Source organism: Balaenoptera acutorostrata, chromosome 9 (assembly GCF_949987535.1).
Source record: "Balaenoptera acutorostrata chromosome 9, mBalAcu1.1, whole genome shotgun sequence".
NCBI classification, from domain to species: domain Eukaryota; kingdom Metazoa; phylum Chordata; class Mammalia; order Artiodactyla; family Balaenopteridae; genus Balaenoptera; species Balaenoptera acutorostrata.
Window position 1 is genome coordinate 10,853,719 of NC_080072.1, and position 16,294 is coordinate 10,870,012.

The 16,294-nt window shown below is 55.3% G+C and overlaps 1 protein-coding gene across 1 annotated transcript; it reads right to left on the reverse strand.

Annotated features, from left to right (window-relative positions):
* Positions 1 to 467: 467 nt before the first annotated feature.
* MS4A10 (membrane spanning 4-domains A10) lies at positions 468 to 8,911 on the reverse strand. Its single transcript, XM_057552491.1, has 7 exons — positions 8,858 to 8,911; positions 8,255 to 8,374; positions 7,082 to 7,138; positions 5,472 to 5,597; positions 4,185 to 4,295; positions 1,854 to 1,972; positions 468 to 594 (listed from the first exon to the last, which is right to left on the reverse strand). The coding sequence occupies exons 1-7, from the start codon at positions 8,909 to 8,911 to the stop codon at positions 468 to 470; spliced, it is 714 nt and encodes a 237-aa protein (XP_057408474.1).
* Positions 8,912 to 16,294: the final 7,383 nt, after the last annotated feature.

A 16,294-nucleotide genomic window follows, 5' to 3' on the forward strand; every position in this document is an offset into this window, starting at 1 on the left:
TGGCTTTTGGCTGTCTGTAATGCTTCCACAGAGCCCAGTGACTTTTACTTCACATTCTGTCCTAAAGCCAGCTGCAACCCACAGAAGCAGCAGATCAGAAGTGGAGAAAAGAGGCTACGGGCAAGCCAGTGATCGAAACCAGAGGTGAGAGCCAGAAGTGGCACCAAGGGAGGTGACAAAGCAGATAGGAGAATTCAAAGAACCTCCAACCCCAGGAATATTTGATGCAAGGACAAGTGATCCTAAGGGCATCACTGCACACAGGAGTTTTCTAAGACTGTGCAGAGGACTCTATCCCAGACAACCAAAAACCTGGGCTACCATTTGGGAAATGGCCCGCCTGGGAGGATAGGGCTCCCATGAGCCGCAAGGGCTGACTTTGCTTTGTAGGCCAGTGTCGTAGCTGCCCACACCTGCAAGTCTCATCTGACCAGCGAATGTGCAGCTCCCAGGGAGCAGGGGTCATGCTAGAGCTGTGTTAGGGTGCCATCAGGGGGCAGCACTTCAGTTTGAAGCCAGATTGTCCCTGTCTGAATCCCAGCTCTGCCATTTATAGCTGGGTGCCTCTGGGCAACTTGATTAACTTCTCGGAGCCTGCATGAAATGGGGATGGTAACAGAACCTACATCCCAGATTGATGTGAGGATTAAATGACATCAGCTTTGGCCCAGTAGGTAGCCCAGTAAAGATTCAAAGAGTGAGCTCTGCAAATCTCTGGGGGAAGAGAGTCCAGGCAGAGGAAGGGCAAGGGGATGGGTCAGAGGCAGGGGTATGCCCAGGGTGTCTGTGGAACCTCCAGGAAGCCAGGGTGGCTGGTACAGAGTGAGCAACAGGCAGAGAGAAGCAGGTGAGATCACGGAGGTGGGGAGGCAAGTTGCTTTTGGTTTATTTTTACCATGTTTACCTGATTTTTGTGGTTGGCTTCTTTTTATGGAAAGATACTGACTTCCTGTTTGTTGCTGATACAAAGTACCCCTCTAACGTAATCGTATTTGAGAAAAAAGTCAATTTAAGGAAACATAAAGGAAATATAGTACAGTCTGCAAATAAACAAAACTCATGAAGACTGTCCTCGGATGACTGAAATTCAGGAAATGAGGAAGGTGGGTCTCTCTCTCTCCCATATTCATTCAGCCCAAGTAGGTGTGGAATTCCGAGGCTGAAGCTTCACTGGCAACCTTGGATGTCACAGCTGGGATCCTGAACTTGACTCTGATGTCAGAGCTTTCCACCTGGATCACTTCATTTACTCTCCCCCTCGCTGTACAGATGGGGACACTGAGGCCTGCTGGGGCAGGCAGGGAGACACTCAGACGGTTTGGAGGGAAGAGCTGGTCAGAGTTTCTGCCTGACTCAACACCCCTGCTGCCCTCACCCCAAATCCAGGGATTCAGATGCACAAGTTCTCCCAGAGGCCTCTGGGTAGGTTGGGTCAAGGGAAGGTGGTGCCTTCCTGGGCTCTGAGGGAAATTCTCTGGCTCCGCTCACGGCCCCACATGGACAGGCCCCCTGTGTGCCCTACTGACTGGGGGAAGTGGACAGGGAGGGTGGAAGGGGTGCAGGGGGCTTCCGGCCCAGGGGTCTGCTCCCAGGGCTGGCTGGGTGGGAAGGCAGGATCCAGCTGTGCTCGGTCCAGCTGAGGTGTTATGGGGCCTGGGGGCCTGGAGATCCCTCCTGGGCCTGAGGGGCTGGGCTGGCCCCATGCCTTGGCCACCAGCACGGGGCAGACATTCCTAGCAATGGCACCATTTGCCCTTTTTTGGTAACCACCCCTCGGAATCAGTCCATATCTGCCAGGGAGAGAGGCCCACGGGGTGAATTCTGATGGCGCGGGGAGCCCCGGGCCTCTTCACCTCTGCTCTTGTTTGTTCTGCACGTTGCCTTGAGTCACATCCTCATAGGATGGTGGAGGCGTCATCGGCGGCCCCCTGAACTCCAATGGTGTGTCAGGAATAAAGGACAGGCCATCCTTCTGCAAAAGAGAAGCCACCATCCCTGCTGCTCATATATGTGGAGCGAGTGGCCATCGACAAAGCCCTTCCCGCTGGCTGACTTGTTGGAGTCTCAATTCCCCATGAAGGTGGAGAAACTGAGGCTTGGAGAGATGGAGGGACTTCCAGGAGGCTAGGGTATGACTCTCTCCCCATCTGTGATCCTGAGAAGGGAGAGACCAGGTTGGAGGCAGTGGACCTGGCCCTTGTTCCTGGCCGGCTACCTGTGTGCTGGTGACCCGGCGCACCACTCACCCTGTTGGCTTCCCCGGTGGGGCTGGGCCAGCTGATACGCCAAGGTCCCTCTGGGCTAGAATTCATTCTGGGGACGGGTCTAATGCTGCCTTTCCCTCGTCCCTGCTCGGTGACGGGGAGCTGCAGAGCCTGTGTCCGGCACTGGCTCCCAGATGCAGGGGGGCGCAGAGGCCCTGGGGACTTGGCCACTTACGGTCGTGTGGTTGTAGGGGAGTCACTTAACCCTTCCGAGCCCCAGGCTTCCTCTTAGAAATGGGGACGCAGAACCCGCCTCTGAGGGTGGCTGTGAGGTTCAAGGAGGTGTGGCCCCCAAAGACATCTGTGTCTTTCCCCCGAACCTGCGACCATGTTAGGTTACATGGCAAAGGGGAATGGAGGTTGCTCATCAGATTAAAGCTGAGATGGGGAGATCCTCTTGGATTCCCTGGGTGGGAACAATGGAACCCCAAGAGGCCTTAACGGAGTAGAATGGAGACAGAAGGGAGATATCGGAGGCTGCTGGGCTGCTGGTTTTGACAATGGAGGAAGGGCCACAGGCCAGGGAAAGTCTGCGCCCTCTAGAAGCTGGAAAAGGTGAGGAGACAGACTCTCTACCAGAGCTTCCAGAAGCGAAGGCAGCCCGGCCCACACAGCTTGATTTTAGCCCAGGGAGAACCACTGCAAACTGCTGACCTCAGAACTGTGAGATAATACAGCTGTGTCATTTTCCCCTGCCAAATTTGTGTTAATTTGTTACAGCAGTGATAGGAGACTGATACAGCCGCCTGCAGCATTCAGCACGGTGCTCTGCGCACGGCACATGCCAGGAAGTGGGAACAGTTATTGTTAATTCCTGCCACTAGGTGGCGGGGCCTCAGTCTCCCTGACCTTAAAAATGGGGTTGACCTCAGTGACTCAAGGCCCCTTCCAGCTCTCTGCCGTCTTAAGAAGAAGACTTCCTGCCAGACAGCCAGGCAGGGACTAAGACAACTTATTTGTTTGGTGTTAAGTAAAACTCAAGTGCAAAGTCATATCGGCGTTATGTGAAAACTCAGTACATCAAGGACGCTAACATGAAAACAATTGAAGTGTTAAAGTTGCAGAATTATGGGGACTTTAGAACATTTTTTTTTTTTTACAGTGTTTGAAAGTTAAGATTATAGTATGAACTTTTTTCCTTTAAAGAAATGAGCCTAGGAAATAACTTCTGGGGTGGGGCAAGTGATCCTGAGGGCATCTATTCTTTTATTTCTAAATCTATCTGGCCTCAGCCTGCCATTCTGCCATCGTCATGAGCACACGAGGGCTTGGCTATGGGTGGGACGTGCCTTGGTCTGAGTCCTGGTTTTTCTCATGGCTGTTTGACCTTGGGAAGTGATGTGACCACTCTAAGCCTCGGTTTACTTATCTGTAGAATGGGGTGGGGTCAGTACCTACCTCAAAGGGTGGTTGAGAAGGTTCAGTTAAATAAGTCATGTTTCTCTAATGTGCTTAACAGAGAGGGTCCTTGGTACCCCCGAAGTGCTCAGTCCCTGTGATCCCCCCGCTGATTCCCACCACAGCCACAGCCCACAACATGTTGCAGCTCCTCCAGGCTTCCCTGGCCCGTCTCTGAGCCATTGCACCTGCTGTTCCTTCTGCTGTGGGTCCCTTCTCTCATCCTACCTGTGGGTCCGGATCCTGCCCATCTCCACGGATCTCCCCCATAAGATTTCCAGGGGCTTGAGAGCTGGGAGCACAGTGGCCTCTTGTCCTGAGCGCCCATGGTCTTTTCTCCTTGGTGGCCTCACATTTTTCATGTCGAATGGCATCCTCCCTGCTACCATGCATTGTCTCCCCTACTGCGCTGTGGGTTGCCTCTGTATGTGGTCCCACTTAGTAAGTGCTTGGCAACATCCCCTTTGCCTGCACCCTCTGTGGCTACACCCTCTGTGTTTCCCATCTTCTGAAGACCCTCACCTCTGCAGACAGGTGGGTATCCCTATAGGCCATGATGGCCATGAGCCCCGGCAGGAAGACCTCCAGGCAGGTGAGACAGAGCAGGGCCAACTCCAGCCTCTGGATGTGGACCTGGGAGGGAGACAGGGGAGGGAGAGGCAGGTAAGGCCTCGCTGGGTATCTGCACCCATCGCATGGGCACGGGCAGGGGTTAGACCCGCCAGCAAGGACAGTGGGGCTTCAGCTCCCAGGTGTGCCCCGGAGGCAGGGCGAGGTTCTATGGGGCTGCGATGGGGTCTGTCTCAGTCACTGCTCTATGCCCAGCGCCTGGCACCCACAGGTCCTCGGCGAGTAGTGCTTGAGGACTGGAGAATCTCGTGGGTCCCTGGTAGAATGGCAGGTGGTCTTAAGCATCATCTCCTCCAACCCCACTTAGATGGGGATACCTGTGCTCGGGGAGAGGGAGCGTCTCTTACAGGGGGGGAGGGGAAGTGCTGGGCTGAGGACCACCATGCAGCTGGGATGTCTCACAGGGCCATGAGCATTTGGTGGGGAAGTGTGTGCATGTGTGTGTCTGTGCACACGTGTCCGTGTGTGTGTGCCCACACCTGCATGTGCATGGTGGAGGGCAGCTATAAGGAACCGTGAACCACCATGGTCAGAACGCTTGGAACCTGACCCTGAGGCCCGCAGACACCCACACGGAATGGCTGGTCCACCTGCTTCAGGGGTGGCAGAGTCGCAAAAAGAGCCCTGGGCTTGGAGTCTAGACCCAGCTGAGTCCTCACTGCACCCCTGCCGTGCTGTGTGGCCTTGGTCCACTAGGTTAGCTTCTATGGACCTCAGTGTTCACTCCCCTAAAATGGGGGTAACAAAGTGAACTCGGCCAGCTCTGCAAGTCTTCTGTGAGGCTCACAGATAATGGGGTCACTGGGGCTACGATATTTAAAGAGCCTTGAACAGGGAATCAGCCATCCTAGACTGTGGTCCTGAATTTGCTGCCAACTTGCTACTTGACCTCCGACAGGCCCCTCCCCTTCTTTGGGCTCAGTTTCCCCATCTATTACAGTTGGACTCAGTGACTCGAGGTCCTGTCTGGCTTCCTGATGCTGACAAGTGAGAAGGCTATCATCCTCTCGGCACCACGCCTCTGGGTGGGGGGATGGGCTGGGAACTGATCCACCAAGGGCCCCGGCGCCTGTGCCGGGCTCCAGAAGAGGTTTTCTGAGAGCTGGAAACTTCCTCTGGGCCAAGCCCAAGGCAGTGCCTTCCTGGGAGTCAGAGGACCCCTGGGGCCCAGGCACTCACAGTGTCACTGGGGTACGGTTTCCAGATGGGGAAGTCAAATGGACTCTCCAGAAAGAGATCCTTGGCAATGACAAAGAGGCCAGCCAGCACACAGAAGAAGCTGATGGTGTTTGCTACCAGGCACACCTTGTATGAGCAAAAAAGAAAAGTAACAATCACTGTCTGAAGGTTATAGACGGGATCTAGGCCCTCCACCCAGGCCAACCAGTAGCTCACTCTTTGACCTCAGAAAAATGCTGCCTGTCCCTGGGCCTGAGGCTCTTCATGCAAACATGGCTTTCTGAGCTAGCTGACCACCGAGGAGGCCAGTGGTCCGGACCGGACCTCACTTTCTATGGGATGGGATCGGGAGAACCCAAGGGCCGCCTCTGGATCCATAAACTTTGTAACAAAGAAGGATGCTCCCACTGCCATCTCCCTCTCAAAGCTGCCCCCAAGCTTCCTGGCATCAGATATGCCAACTGATGAGGCACCCAAATGGCCCCCCACCCAGCTCCTTCCCCACCCACAGGAAAGGGTGGGACCAGCCCTGAGTGAAGACTCACTCACGTCTGCCTCCTTCCCCACCACCCATGGCCCCTGAAATGCCTCTGTTCATCATCATCTTGGGTTATTCACGCATTATTCCAGGAGCTCTTGCCAAGTGCAAACCCCTGTACCAGGGAAAGAGTATAGACATAAGGCACCTCCAACCCCTTACGCTAGAATGGATTTCTCTGCACTAAGAGGCTCCCTACGCTCAGGGGTAGGAAGTAGGGAGGCTTATGGTTTTGAAAGGGGCCCAGTCCAGGAAGAAGAGGCAGGTTTTTGTCAAGCACCTCCTGCCTCTGCTCTGGGTAAATGGCACAATACCCTCCTGATCTCTACACCCCCTGAGAGAGCAAGGGGCGGCCACAGCCCAGCCCAAGCTGCGGGGCAGGAATGTGGACCTGGGCTTGGGGGATGGAGGTGGGCTGAGGCCATGACACAGGATTGGTGGAATGGTCCTTCCATCTCCCATCCACCTCCATCCATCTGGGCTTGTGTGGGTGCCGACTCTGTGCCTCCCTGGGCCATCCTGGGGTAGAAAGATGCTCAGACATCTGCTGCCCAAGCTTAGTGCATGGGAGAGAGAGTCAGGAGCTGTGCGGACACAGAAGTCAGCCAAGGCAGTCAGGGAAGACTGCCTGGAGGAGGAGGCGTGTAAGCCAAGCCTTGAAGAATGATCAGGAGGAAGTCAAAGCCAGGAGAGAATGCACAGCGGGGAAAGGGCAAGGTGCTCGGACAGGAGCCAGCACAGTGCAAGCAAGGAACAGTTGTGTCTAGCTGGCACTTAGAGATGAGAAGTTGATGGACACGCAGCTGTGGCCGGCTTGCAGGCCTCATAGACTTGCTGACATGGGAGGAAAGCCCAGGGCACAGGGGAGCCGAGGGAGGTGGGGCTGGCAGAACAATCACCCGGGCTGCTGTGTGAACAGGCTGGGTGACGCCTCCAGGCATGCCAGGACGGTGGCCAGACCTGGGGTGGAGGAAGGGCAGCAGGTGGGGAGAAAGGTGGGGAGTAGGGGTGAGAGGGCAGACCTCCAGGATGGGGACTTTTCTGCTTGAACACTCTCTGCTCTCCGACTTACCAGATAATTTTTCTGAAACGTCTCCATTGCTATCGCCAAGATCCCTGAAATGAGGAACTGCGGGCCAGATTTGAAACAGTCATAAGAGAGAGGCTGGGGTGCCTTGAAACCCACAAATTCCCTTCCCGCTATTCTCTAAAAAAACCAGCCTCTGAGGGCTGGTGGGGTAGAGAGCATCGTTCCTCTGACAAAGGGGGCTCACGGCCCATCCCAGGCCCCTCTCCAGCCAGGCTGGTCTTCCCTGTGTGCACAGGTCACTCCTGGGCTTCAGCTGTGTCCTGCACTCAGAATGCCCTCCCGGCCCCCTCCCGCTTCCCCCGTTTACCAGCCCAAACCATCCCTCTGGTGTCAGCTGCACTATGCTCTCCACCCTGACCCTGGCTCCTTTCCTGGATCCTGCAGTTTGGAGGATATTAGCTCTTGGATATCGGCACCTGGAGGGTCTCTGGTGTTTTTCTGCAATTATTCTTTCATATGTGTGCTGAGGACCTACTATGTGCCGGTCACTGGGAGCACGGGGATGGGTAGGCACCCACGCGGAGATGGTGGTTCCCTACTGTGCACTGAAAGCTTGGGGTGGGGACCATGGGGACAGAGGACTGAAGTGGCAGCAGAGGGTCAGGATGCCTGTCTGAGAGGGCGCCGAGGACCTGGGACTTGGTGTGTAAGCGGGACTCCGCCGAGACTCGGGGTGGCGGAGGATGCCCTGGGGAGCCTCCAGGAAAGATGCGGCCACCGGTCTCGCTCTCATCTCCCACCCTGGCCAATGGCCTTGTGGGGACGGGAGTTGTGCCCTGCAGACCAACCCTGACAGAGACTTCAGGCACCAGGGATGTGTGGCTGGATCCAAAGGCACCTGAGGACGCCTGAGGAAGGTGTGGTTGCCCCAGCTCACGCTCACTCTCTGTGCTGGGTGCACTGGTCGATTAGGGGAGGGCGCTGAGAGCCCGGGGCTGCAGGCCTTCTGGGCTGCAGGCCTGCAGGGGCCCCTGGGAAGGAGCTGCTTCCCGTGTGACTGAGAGAGCAGAGACAGAGCTAGGAGGCTGGAGAAGGGGGCTGAGGCCGCTTCCCTCCTATTTGCTCACTCCGCCCCACCCTGCATCCAGTGCCGAATGCCGGGTCCCCCGGGGTCTGCCTGCTCCCCAGCCGGCCCACGTTTCGGCATCTACTCACAGAGGCAGCCCCCCAGAATGGATACCAAGACTTCAGCACCACCAGGTGAAGGCTCTGGACGACAGCAACAAGGTAACCCGCAATGAACAAGTACAGCAGCGCGATGACAACGTGGCAGGCCTGGGCAGGAGAGGGGCAGGGGGCAGAGAGCTGCCGTCAGGGGACGTGGCCCTAAAGGAGGTCGTCGGGGTCCTGGACCGGCTGGCTGAACGGAGACCACTCCCCACCTTCTAAGGGATCCTGGTGGGTCTGCAAGGAAGGACCACGTCTCGGAAGGCAGGTGGGAATCACGCACTTGTTCTACCACCTGTGGCCATGGCAGTGCCTCTGGGGGCTGGGGGATGGGGAAGAGAAGGGAAGGAGAGGAAATTTCTTCTGCTGAGGACTTCTTATGGGCCCCCACTGAGCTGGTGTCGGTGTAGGTGTAGACAGCCTCTCCCATCCCTCAAGGGCTTTTTAAATCTTAGGGTGAGTGTTAAGCAGGGAAGCTGGAGGCTTTCTCATCCCCCTCCGCCCTCAGGGCTCCCTGCACTGCCCCCTCATGTGCCCCCTCCACTTCCTTCCCCTCCCCCTCCCCCAGCGCCCTAGGAAATGGACACACACCCCCAGCTCCTTGAGAAGGCGGCTCCTCTTCCTGGGCTTCTCTTCTGGTGCCATTCTGGAGGCAGGAGGTCAAGCTGGGTCACCTTCTGGGGTAGATTTGGCGGGCCAGGCTGGGTTGGGCTGGAGGGCTGCTTGGGCGTGGATCCTCCAGCTCCGGCCCCGGGAGTAACTGTGGGTGTTCTGTTGGCTTCTGCCGCCGTGACTCCAGCCGAGGACCTTGGCTGGGGGCCAAAGGAAAAGGCTGGGACAGAACTGTCTCATTTCTCTGGCTTGTGCCTGGGTGAGACTCAGTGACTATCCTCGGGGCCAGGACCTTCCAGAACAGCGGCTGCCCTGTGCAGCAGCCCCTGAACTTGATTTGACCTGGAATGAGCTGAGTCTGGGGATGGCGAGAAACTGACTCACAGCCTCTGTCAGGGGCTTCAGGGATACAGCTCCTTCCGGGGCAGGAAAACGAGGACCAGACAAACTTTCCAACCATTGCAAGACAGACTGCACCCAAACTGGCCGACTGCAGTTTGGCGAGAGCCCAGGGGTGCAGGAAGCCGGGAAGGTGGTGGGAGCTTTGTAATCAGTCCCCATTCACTGGCCCAGGATGATCCAAAAGAAGGCAGGTGGGACTCAAATAACTGTCCTACCACCTAGGGCGATGGTGGTGGCTCTTGGGTTTAGGGCATTAAGGAAGAGAAGGGAAGGAAACTTCTGCTGAGGACTTACAAGGAGCCAGCACTGAACCAGGAAGCCAAAATTTAACAATGACAAAAAGTCAACATTTACAAGTGCTTTCTCTGTTCCAAGCACCGGGATGAGCATTTTACATGCATTATCTGATTGTATCCTCATCCCAGCCCTATGGGTTGTCCTTGCTCCCATTTTGCAGATGGGGCTCAGAGAGGTTAAGCCACTTGCCCAAGGTCACACAGCCAGTAAATGACTGGGCTGGGACTCAAAGTCCAGCAGACTGGCTCCAGAGCTTGTGGGCTTCATTCTTTTATGCACTTTTGCCTTAATGAATGAAAATGAATGTTCTGGATGTTTTAAAAGGCATGAGAAATGGGTTGGGGGAAAAGGTTGCAGGAGGCTGAAAGCTCCACTTGCTGAGGGACTGCGTGAAGTTGGCTGTGGGGATCATGGTAGGTGATGGTTCTCCACGGGGACAGGGCTAATGAGCAAATCCACATTTTGCAGTTTTTCTGCCATGGAGGTAGTGGTGGGGGGAGAGGAAAAGAGCCTTGAGAGGCTGGGGGGGACAAGTAGCCCGGGTGACTAAATCCCAGACAGCAAGTCCTTCATAGCCAAAGGGCTGGATGGGGCCCCAGGGTTGGTGAGCACCGGCTCTGTGTAGGCACTGTGTGGGGAGGCATTCTTGCAAGCTGACCTCCCTCAATCCCCAGGAAGTTGGTTCTATTCCATAGAAGATGAAACAGAGGCTCAGAGAGGTCAAGTGCCTTGGCCAAAGTCACACAGCAGAGAAGTCCCTGGGATTGGGACCGTGTGTGGTCCGACAACAGTGCTCTGTGCCCAGGCTGCTGGGACATGTGATCAGTATCTCCACTGGCCTGTAGTGACAACCCCTGATTTAGTGGGGACGGTTGAGGAGGCTGGGCCTCTCTCCTTCCTGGGCTCCAGAAGCAGAGCTCAGAGACACATGGCTGCATGACTCCCTTTTCTGGGACCTGGCCCAGCTCTGCGTGGGAATCCATCCCTGTCTCAATTCCCAGCTCTTCAGAGCCCCTCTGACACAGCGAGCTGGACTGAGGGATGCGGTTGGTGGCAAAGGCCAGTATCAATCAGCCACTGGCTGTAACCCGACTTCTCCCCTGCACCTGGACCTCAGTGCCACTGGGAAGCACAAAAGAATGAAGACCTCTTGGCAGAGCTGTCTTGGATGGAACAGGTTGCCCGGGGAGATAGTGAGTGTCCAGTCACTGGAAGCGTGCCTCTACTTGGCGCTCGCTTTCCAGAGTTGTGGTGCTGCGAGTGGGTCAAATAGTCAGTCAGGAGTTGGATTCAGGAAGCTGGAGTAACCTTTCTCAAAGTATGTTCCATGGAACACTGGTCCTGATAGATCAGTAGCAAAAGGGCTCCATGATCAAATAAGTTTGAGAAACCCTGGATATCTATTCTCTTTCCCCTCTTTAGCATATAAAAGGCTCTGAGAATTCTTGCAGTGGAACACTTTAGTATAATATTAAGGGCATTTCCCAAACTTAATTGGCCATGATAAATTAACTTTTTTTTCTCATAGTCCAGTGATTCTACACACATGGTAGTCGTGTGGGGAATACTTTTGGGCAAAGTGGCCTTAAACTTATAAACTTTAAATTCTGTTCTTTTTCTGGCCTTCTTTGCCCTCCTTTTGGTTTTCTCAGATGCATATCACGGCAGGGATTGGACTGTGGTCTCTAAGGTCACTTCCAACTCTCAATAATCCTCTCACAGGACAGAAGGAAATTTATACAGCGGGAGGGGAAGGCGGTGCAGAGGGCAGACTGAGATAACCAGAGGGGAAAGTCTCTTGTTTGTAAAGGTGAGATCCTGCTCTCCGAGAAGGGCGTGGACCCTGGGTCCTCAGGAAGCTATGCCCTGTTGTTCTGCCTGCTGCACCTCCAGAACCTGGCCCAGGGCTGATTGGGGCGGAGATGGCTGGGGAGGGGAGGGGGCAGGAGACGGCTGTGGGCCGTGGGAGGAACATCTTTAGGCTTAACCCCTCCCCAGTCCCCTCAGCCAGCTCAGGACCCACAGGCCCAGGCAGCCTGGCCCCCCAGGGAACCAGCCAGGAACGAGCCTTTGTTCCTTCAGCTCCTGGAGGGTGGGGCAGGCAGGGACAGAGGGGGCAGGACCCTCCAGCTCCGCTGCAGAGTGGACCAGATCCTGAGCACCCGACGTGAACAAGCCCGGGCCAGACCCTGGCTCTGCCCACCCCCCGAGCTTTGACCTTGGGCAGGTTGATTGCATCTCAACCCCTTAGCCTCCGCACCTGTCACATAAGGAGTGCTGGTGCCAATCCTGGGGGTGCGGGTGGGCCGGGGTTGTGGGGATTAAACAGGATAACATCTGTAACACGCGGGGCCTGGCATCTAGCAAACGTCCACTAAATGCTGGCCGGCATCACCTCCAGCCTGCCGCGTGCCTAGAATCCTGCCACCGGGCTCCACTTTGTCCTGTCTGGTTCTCTGATGAGACCTGATACATCCTGGTCTCATCATCGGGAGGGGTGATCCCGGGGTGGGGAGAGGGCATAAGAGCTCTGGGCTCCGGAAGAAGGTGGGGAGGGGTGTGGGAAGGGAAGGAGAGGACCATGGATATTGAACTAGTGGCCGGAGATTTATCTACGGAATCCTGAGCTCAACACCACAGGGGCCCAGGCAGCAGTGAGTAAGATCTGTCCATGGGAGTTTGTGGTCAAGCAGGCAGAGAAGACCTGTGACCCGAATGGGACTGTACTGTGGAGGCCTAGAGGACAGGGCGAGCTTCTGAGGATGTGTGTATGTGTGTGTGTCTGTGTGTGTGTGTGTGTCTGCGTGTGTGTGTATGCATGTCAAGCAGAGAAAAGCAGGGTTGAGAGGTATCGAGTCACACCATGTGACGGGGGGATGGGGGGAGCCAGGGGCCACCCATAGAGGATCAGGGTTCAGTGGATGCCAGTTAGAAATCGGCTGCAAATGTGCCAAAGCCAGCCTCCCCCCAAGGCATCAGAACAGGGTGCTGGTGCAGAGAGGTTCACCTGCCAGGAGCCAGGGGCCCTGCAGGAAATGAAGGCTTCTGCCCTGGGATGGAGTCAGGAGGCCCGGATTCTAGCGCTGGCCTTGAGTGGTCCTGGGCAAGTCCCTTCCCCTCTCTGGGGCTCTGTGTCCTCAACACTGTGTCTGTATGTGAGTTTCTGGGATTGAAATGGAAATGCCGAGGCCTCTCCCAGTATCAATGGTCAGTGAGTGGCAGCAGGATGGGGGTCTGGGTAGCAAATGCCTCCCTGGGGTAGATACTGTTGGTTCCCCCCAATTCCCAGATATTCTTTGCTGGGGGCAGGGGCACCCATTTCCAGCTGCCATAATTGTTGGCTGCTAGGGGCTCACAGCTGCTCCCTTTAAATTTAAGGTTTAAATGACACTTCCTCCCCCAACCTTGCAGCCAATGACTGGCTGGCATGGGGTAGAAAAGGCTGACCCCCTTGCCACATGGTGGGACCCAGTCTGTGCTTCTGAATCACCCGTCAGTGGGATCCGGCTGAAGCCAGCAGGCAGCTAGAACTACGTCTGTCCCTGGCTTGCTTCCTTTGCCCCTGTCCTGCTTCCCCTGCTCTTCCCCTGAGAGGGCTCCCTCATAAGTCAGTTGTCCAAAATCCTTGTCTCAGGCTCTGCTTCTAGATAACCTGACGGAAGACACTCCCTCCTTGTTTCTGCCATGGGGTCCACTCACCTGGCCCGGGACCTCCGCTCTGAGAGTCCAGCCGCCCTGTACCCTCCGGATCCGCTTCAGCCCCACAGAGGCAGCACCAGAAGATCAGAACATCTTTACAACATTAGACTTTGGATATGTTCCCTCCTGGCCGCACCTCCTGCTTCATGACCCAGCTGCATGTGAGCTGTCAGAGTCTCTCCCATCCCCCAGACCCAGGCAGGAGAGTCTCTCCTTAGAGTTGCAAATTTCCTTTGGAAAGTAAAATGTTGACAGTCGCTCAGGACAGATGGAGTGAACATGATTGTGATCTTCACAGAGTCAGAGGTTGAGCCTTTTAAAAGACTTTTTAATTCTGGAAAATTCCAATAATTCGCAAACGTAGAGAGAATGGCCCTGTCAACTGCCACGTACTGTTCCCCAGGGACAATCGTGTCCATCTTGTTTATCTCTTCCCACTCCTTCTCCTCATCAGTAAGCAAAGCTTGGACTTCCAAAAGTTTTATTTGTAAACATTTTAGTATTTATTTCTAAAAGATAAGGACCCTTTAAAAAAAAAGGTGACCACATGTCACAACTGAAAATGTAAAGCAGTGAAGACCTGCTGCTCCATGGGGCCTATTTCTGGGCGATGCAATAGCCCTGCGGCCACACCGAGCTCTGTGCCGGGGTTAGACGGCTCCCTTGTTGAGGAAAATTCAGCACTGGGAGTCAGGAAAACCTCTTCTTCTTCCAGTTTTTGCTACTTACTAGATATCAAATATCTTCTCAGTGTTCACATTTCTCTGATTGTCTCATCAGCGTCGTGTGACTTTTGATTTGCTTGACTCAGGATCCAGGCACGGCCCACAAGTTGCATTGGGCTGGGAGTGGGGACACATCTCACTTTGCCTGGCGACCTGTCCCCGGGCTGCTCCCAGCTTGGTGCCCGCGTTCTGGGAAGTGAGCAGACCCTCAGCCAGGCGGTTCTGGTGAAGGAGGTGTGAGTGGGCTTTGACCACCCTCAGCTCTCACCCTGGCCTCTTCCTTTTCCCTCTGGCTTCTCTCTCCGCGCTGTTATGCCGTTGGGGGCAGGAAAGTGATGCAGAGCCCCTTGGCCACCCTGGATAGTCACCCGTGCCCGCACTTGCTGACTTCAGAGCTGACTCTGGGCCTGGGCTGCCTGAGTAGAAACCTCAGTTCTACTCCTTCATAGCTGGGAGACCTAAGGTGACTTACTTGACCTCTCTGGGCCTCAGTTTTCCCCTCTGCGAGATGGGGGTAGTACTTCCTATGTAGTCGCTAGAGGGTTAAGTGAGTGAGAACGTGTGGGATGCTTAAAGCAGTGCCTGGCATGTATCAGGAGCCGTGGACAAGTATTAAAGTCACCACTCACGCTCAGGGGTCACTCAGGCTCCGTGTCACACACACATCCAGGTGGGAAGCAACCCTCCACATTCACTTACTTGCCACTCACCTTCCCTCAGGCCTCCCGTGTGGGGTGAGGCCAGGCAGTCATAGCTCTGGAAAAGGTCCGCTTCCCCTGATGGCCCCCCGCCCCCCCCGCAGTGTCCGGACACGCGCCCTGGGACCTCCTGCGGCGCAGGCCCCACCTGCCATTAGCTGCTTTGCACCCGCTCATTACCTGCCACCTTACTTCTGAAGTTTTTCCAGAACCTGTGGTTTTTCTCTGGGTTAGAGGCTTCTCCTTCACCACTTTTAGTTACGTACGACATACAACACACACACACGCACGCACGCACACGCAGACCACCCCATGCCCTTGTTCATTAACTGACCCACTCATTCATAAAACCCTCAATGAGCACTTACTACCAGCAAGGCACTGTGCCGTGTGCTGGGGGGCCAGGACCGAAGGAGACACTGCCCTGCCTTCGAGGAACAGGGAGACTCTGGCGGCAGAATAACGGCCCCCGGAGATGTCCATGTCGCAATCCCTGGCACCCATGACTATGTCACCTTACGCAGTAAAAGGACTTTGCAGTTGTGATTAAGTTAAGGGACTTGAGATGGAGAGATTATCCTGGCTTATCTGGCGGGTCCCATGTAATCACGAGGGCCCTTATAAGAGGGAGGCAGGAGGACCAGAGTCAGGAGAGAGATTGGCAGGTGCTATGCTGCTAGCTTTGAAGACGGAGGAGGGGGCAGAAGCCAAGGAATGCGGCAGCCCCTGGAAGCTAGAAAAGGTAAGGAAATGGATTCTGCCCCAGAGCCTCCCCCCAAAACTCAGAACTGCCAACACCTTCGTTTTCCGACTTCTGACCTCCAGAGCTGTAAGATAATAAACGTATTCCTTTTTTTTTTTTGGCCACACCACGTGGCTTGTGGGATCTTAGTTACCTGACCAGGGATTGAACTGGGGCCCTCAGCAGTAAAATTGTGGAGCCCTAACCACTGGATCACTAGGGAATTCCCTGAATGTATTGTTTTAAGCCACTGAGTCTGTAGTAATTGGTTACAGCAGTGATAGGAAACTGACAGAATGCAATGGCGAAGACGATCAGGGAGACAGGCGATAGTCCGGAGGGGAGGGGGTGGGACCCCAGATCTGCATGTGTGCTGAGAGCCCAGCAGAGGGCACCTCACCTGGAAGGGCCAGAGAAAGATGAGCCAGTAAGGCTTCCTGGAGGAAGTGGTGTCTACACCGAGGTCTGAAGGAGGGTTGGAAGCTAAGTGGGACAAATAGGAGTGGGGGGCAGGCAGGGAATAGCATTCCAGGCAGAGGGGGGTCTCACAGAGGTTCAGTGTGGCAGCCAAGTCAAGTGCAGGAGGAGCGGGGCAGAGCAGAGGCTGGAGAGGGGAGTGGGCTACATCTCCAGGGCTCTGTCAACTTTGCCAGAGCATCTGGACTTTAGCCTGAGGGCGGGGAGAGCTCCAAGTGACTTTAGGCAGAGCAATGACACTGTTGCTTTTGTACTTTAGAAAAATCTCTGTGGCTGTTATCTAGCCCAGACATGGGTTGGGCCAGCTTGGAGCTGGGGACAGAGGTTAGGGTTCAGGAGTCTGATGCCATGATGCAGGTGAAAGATGACGGTGGTC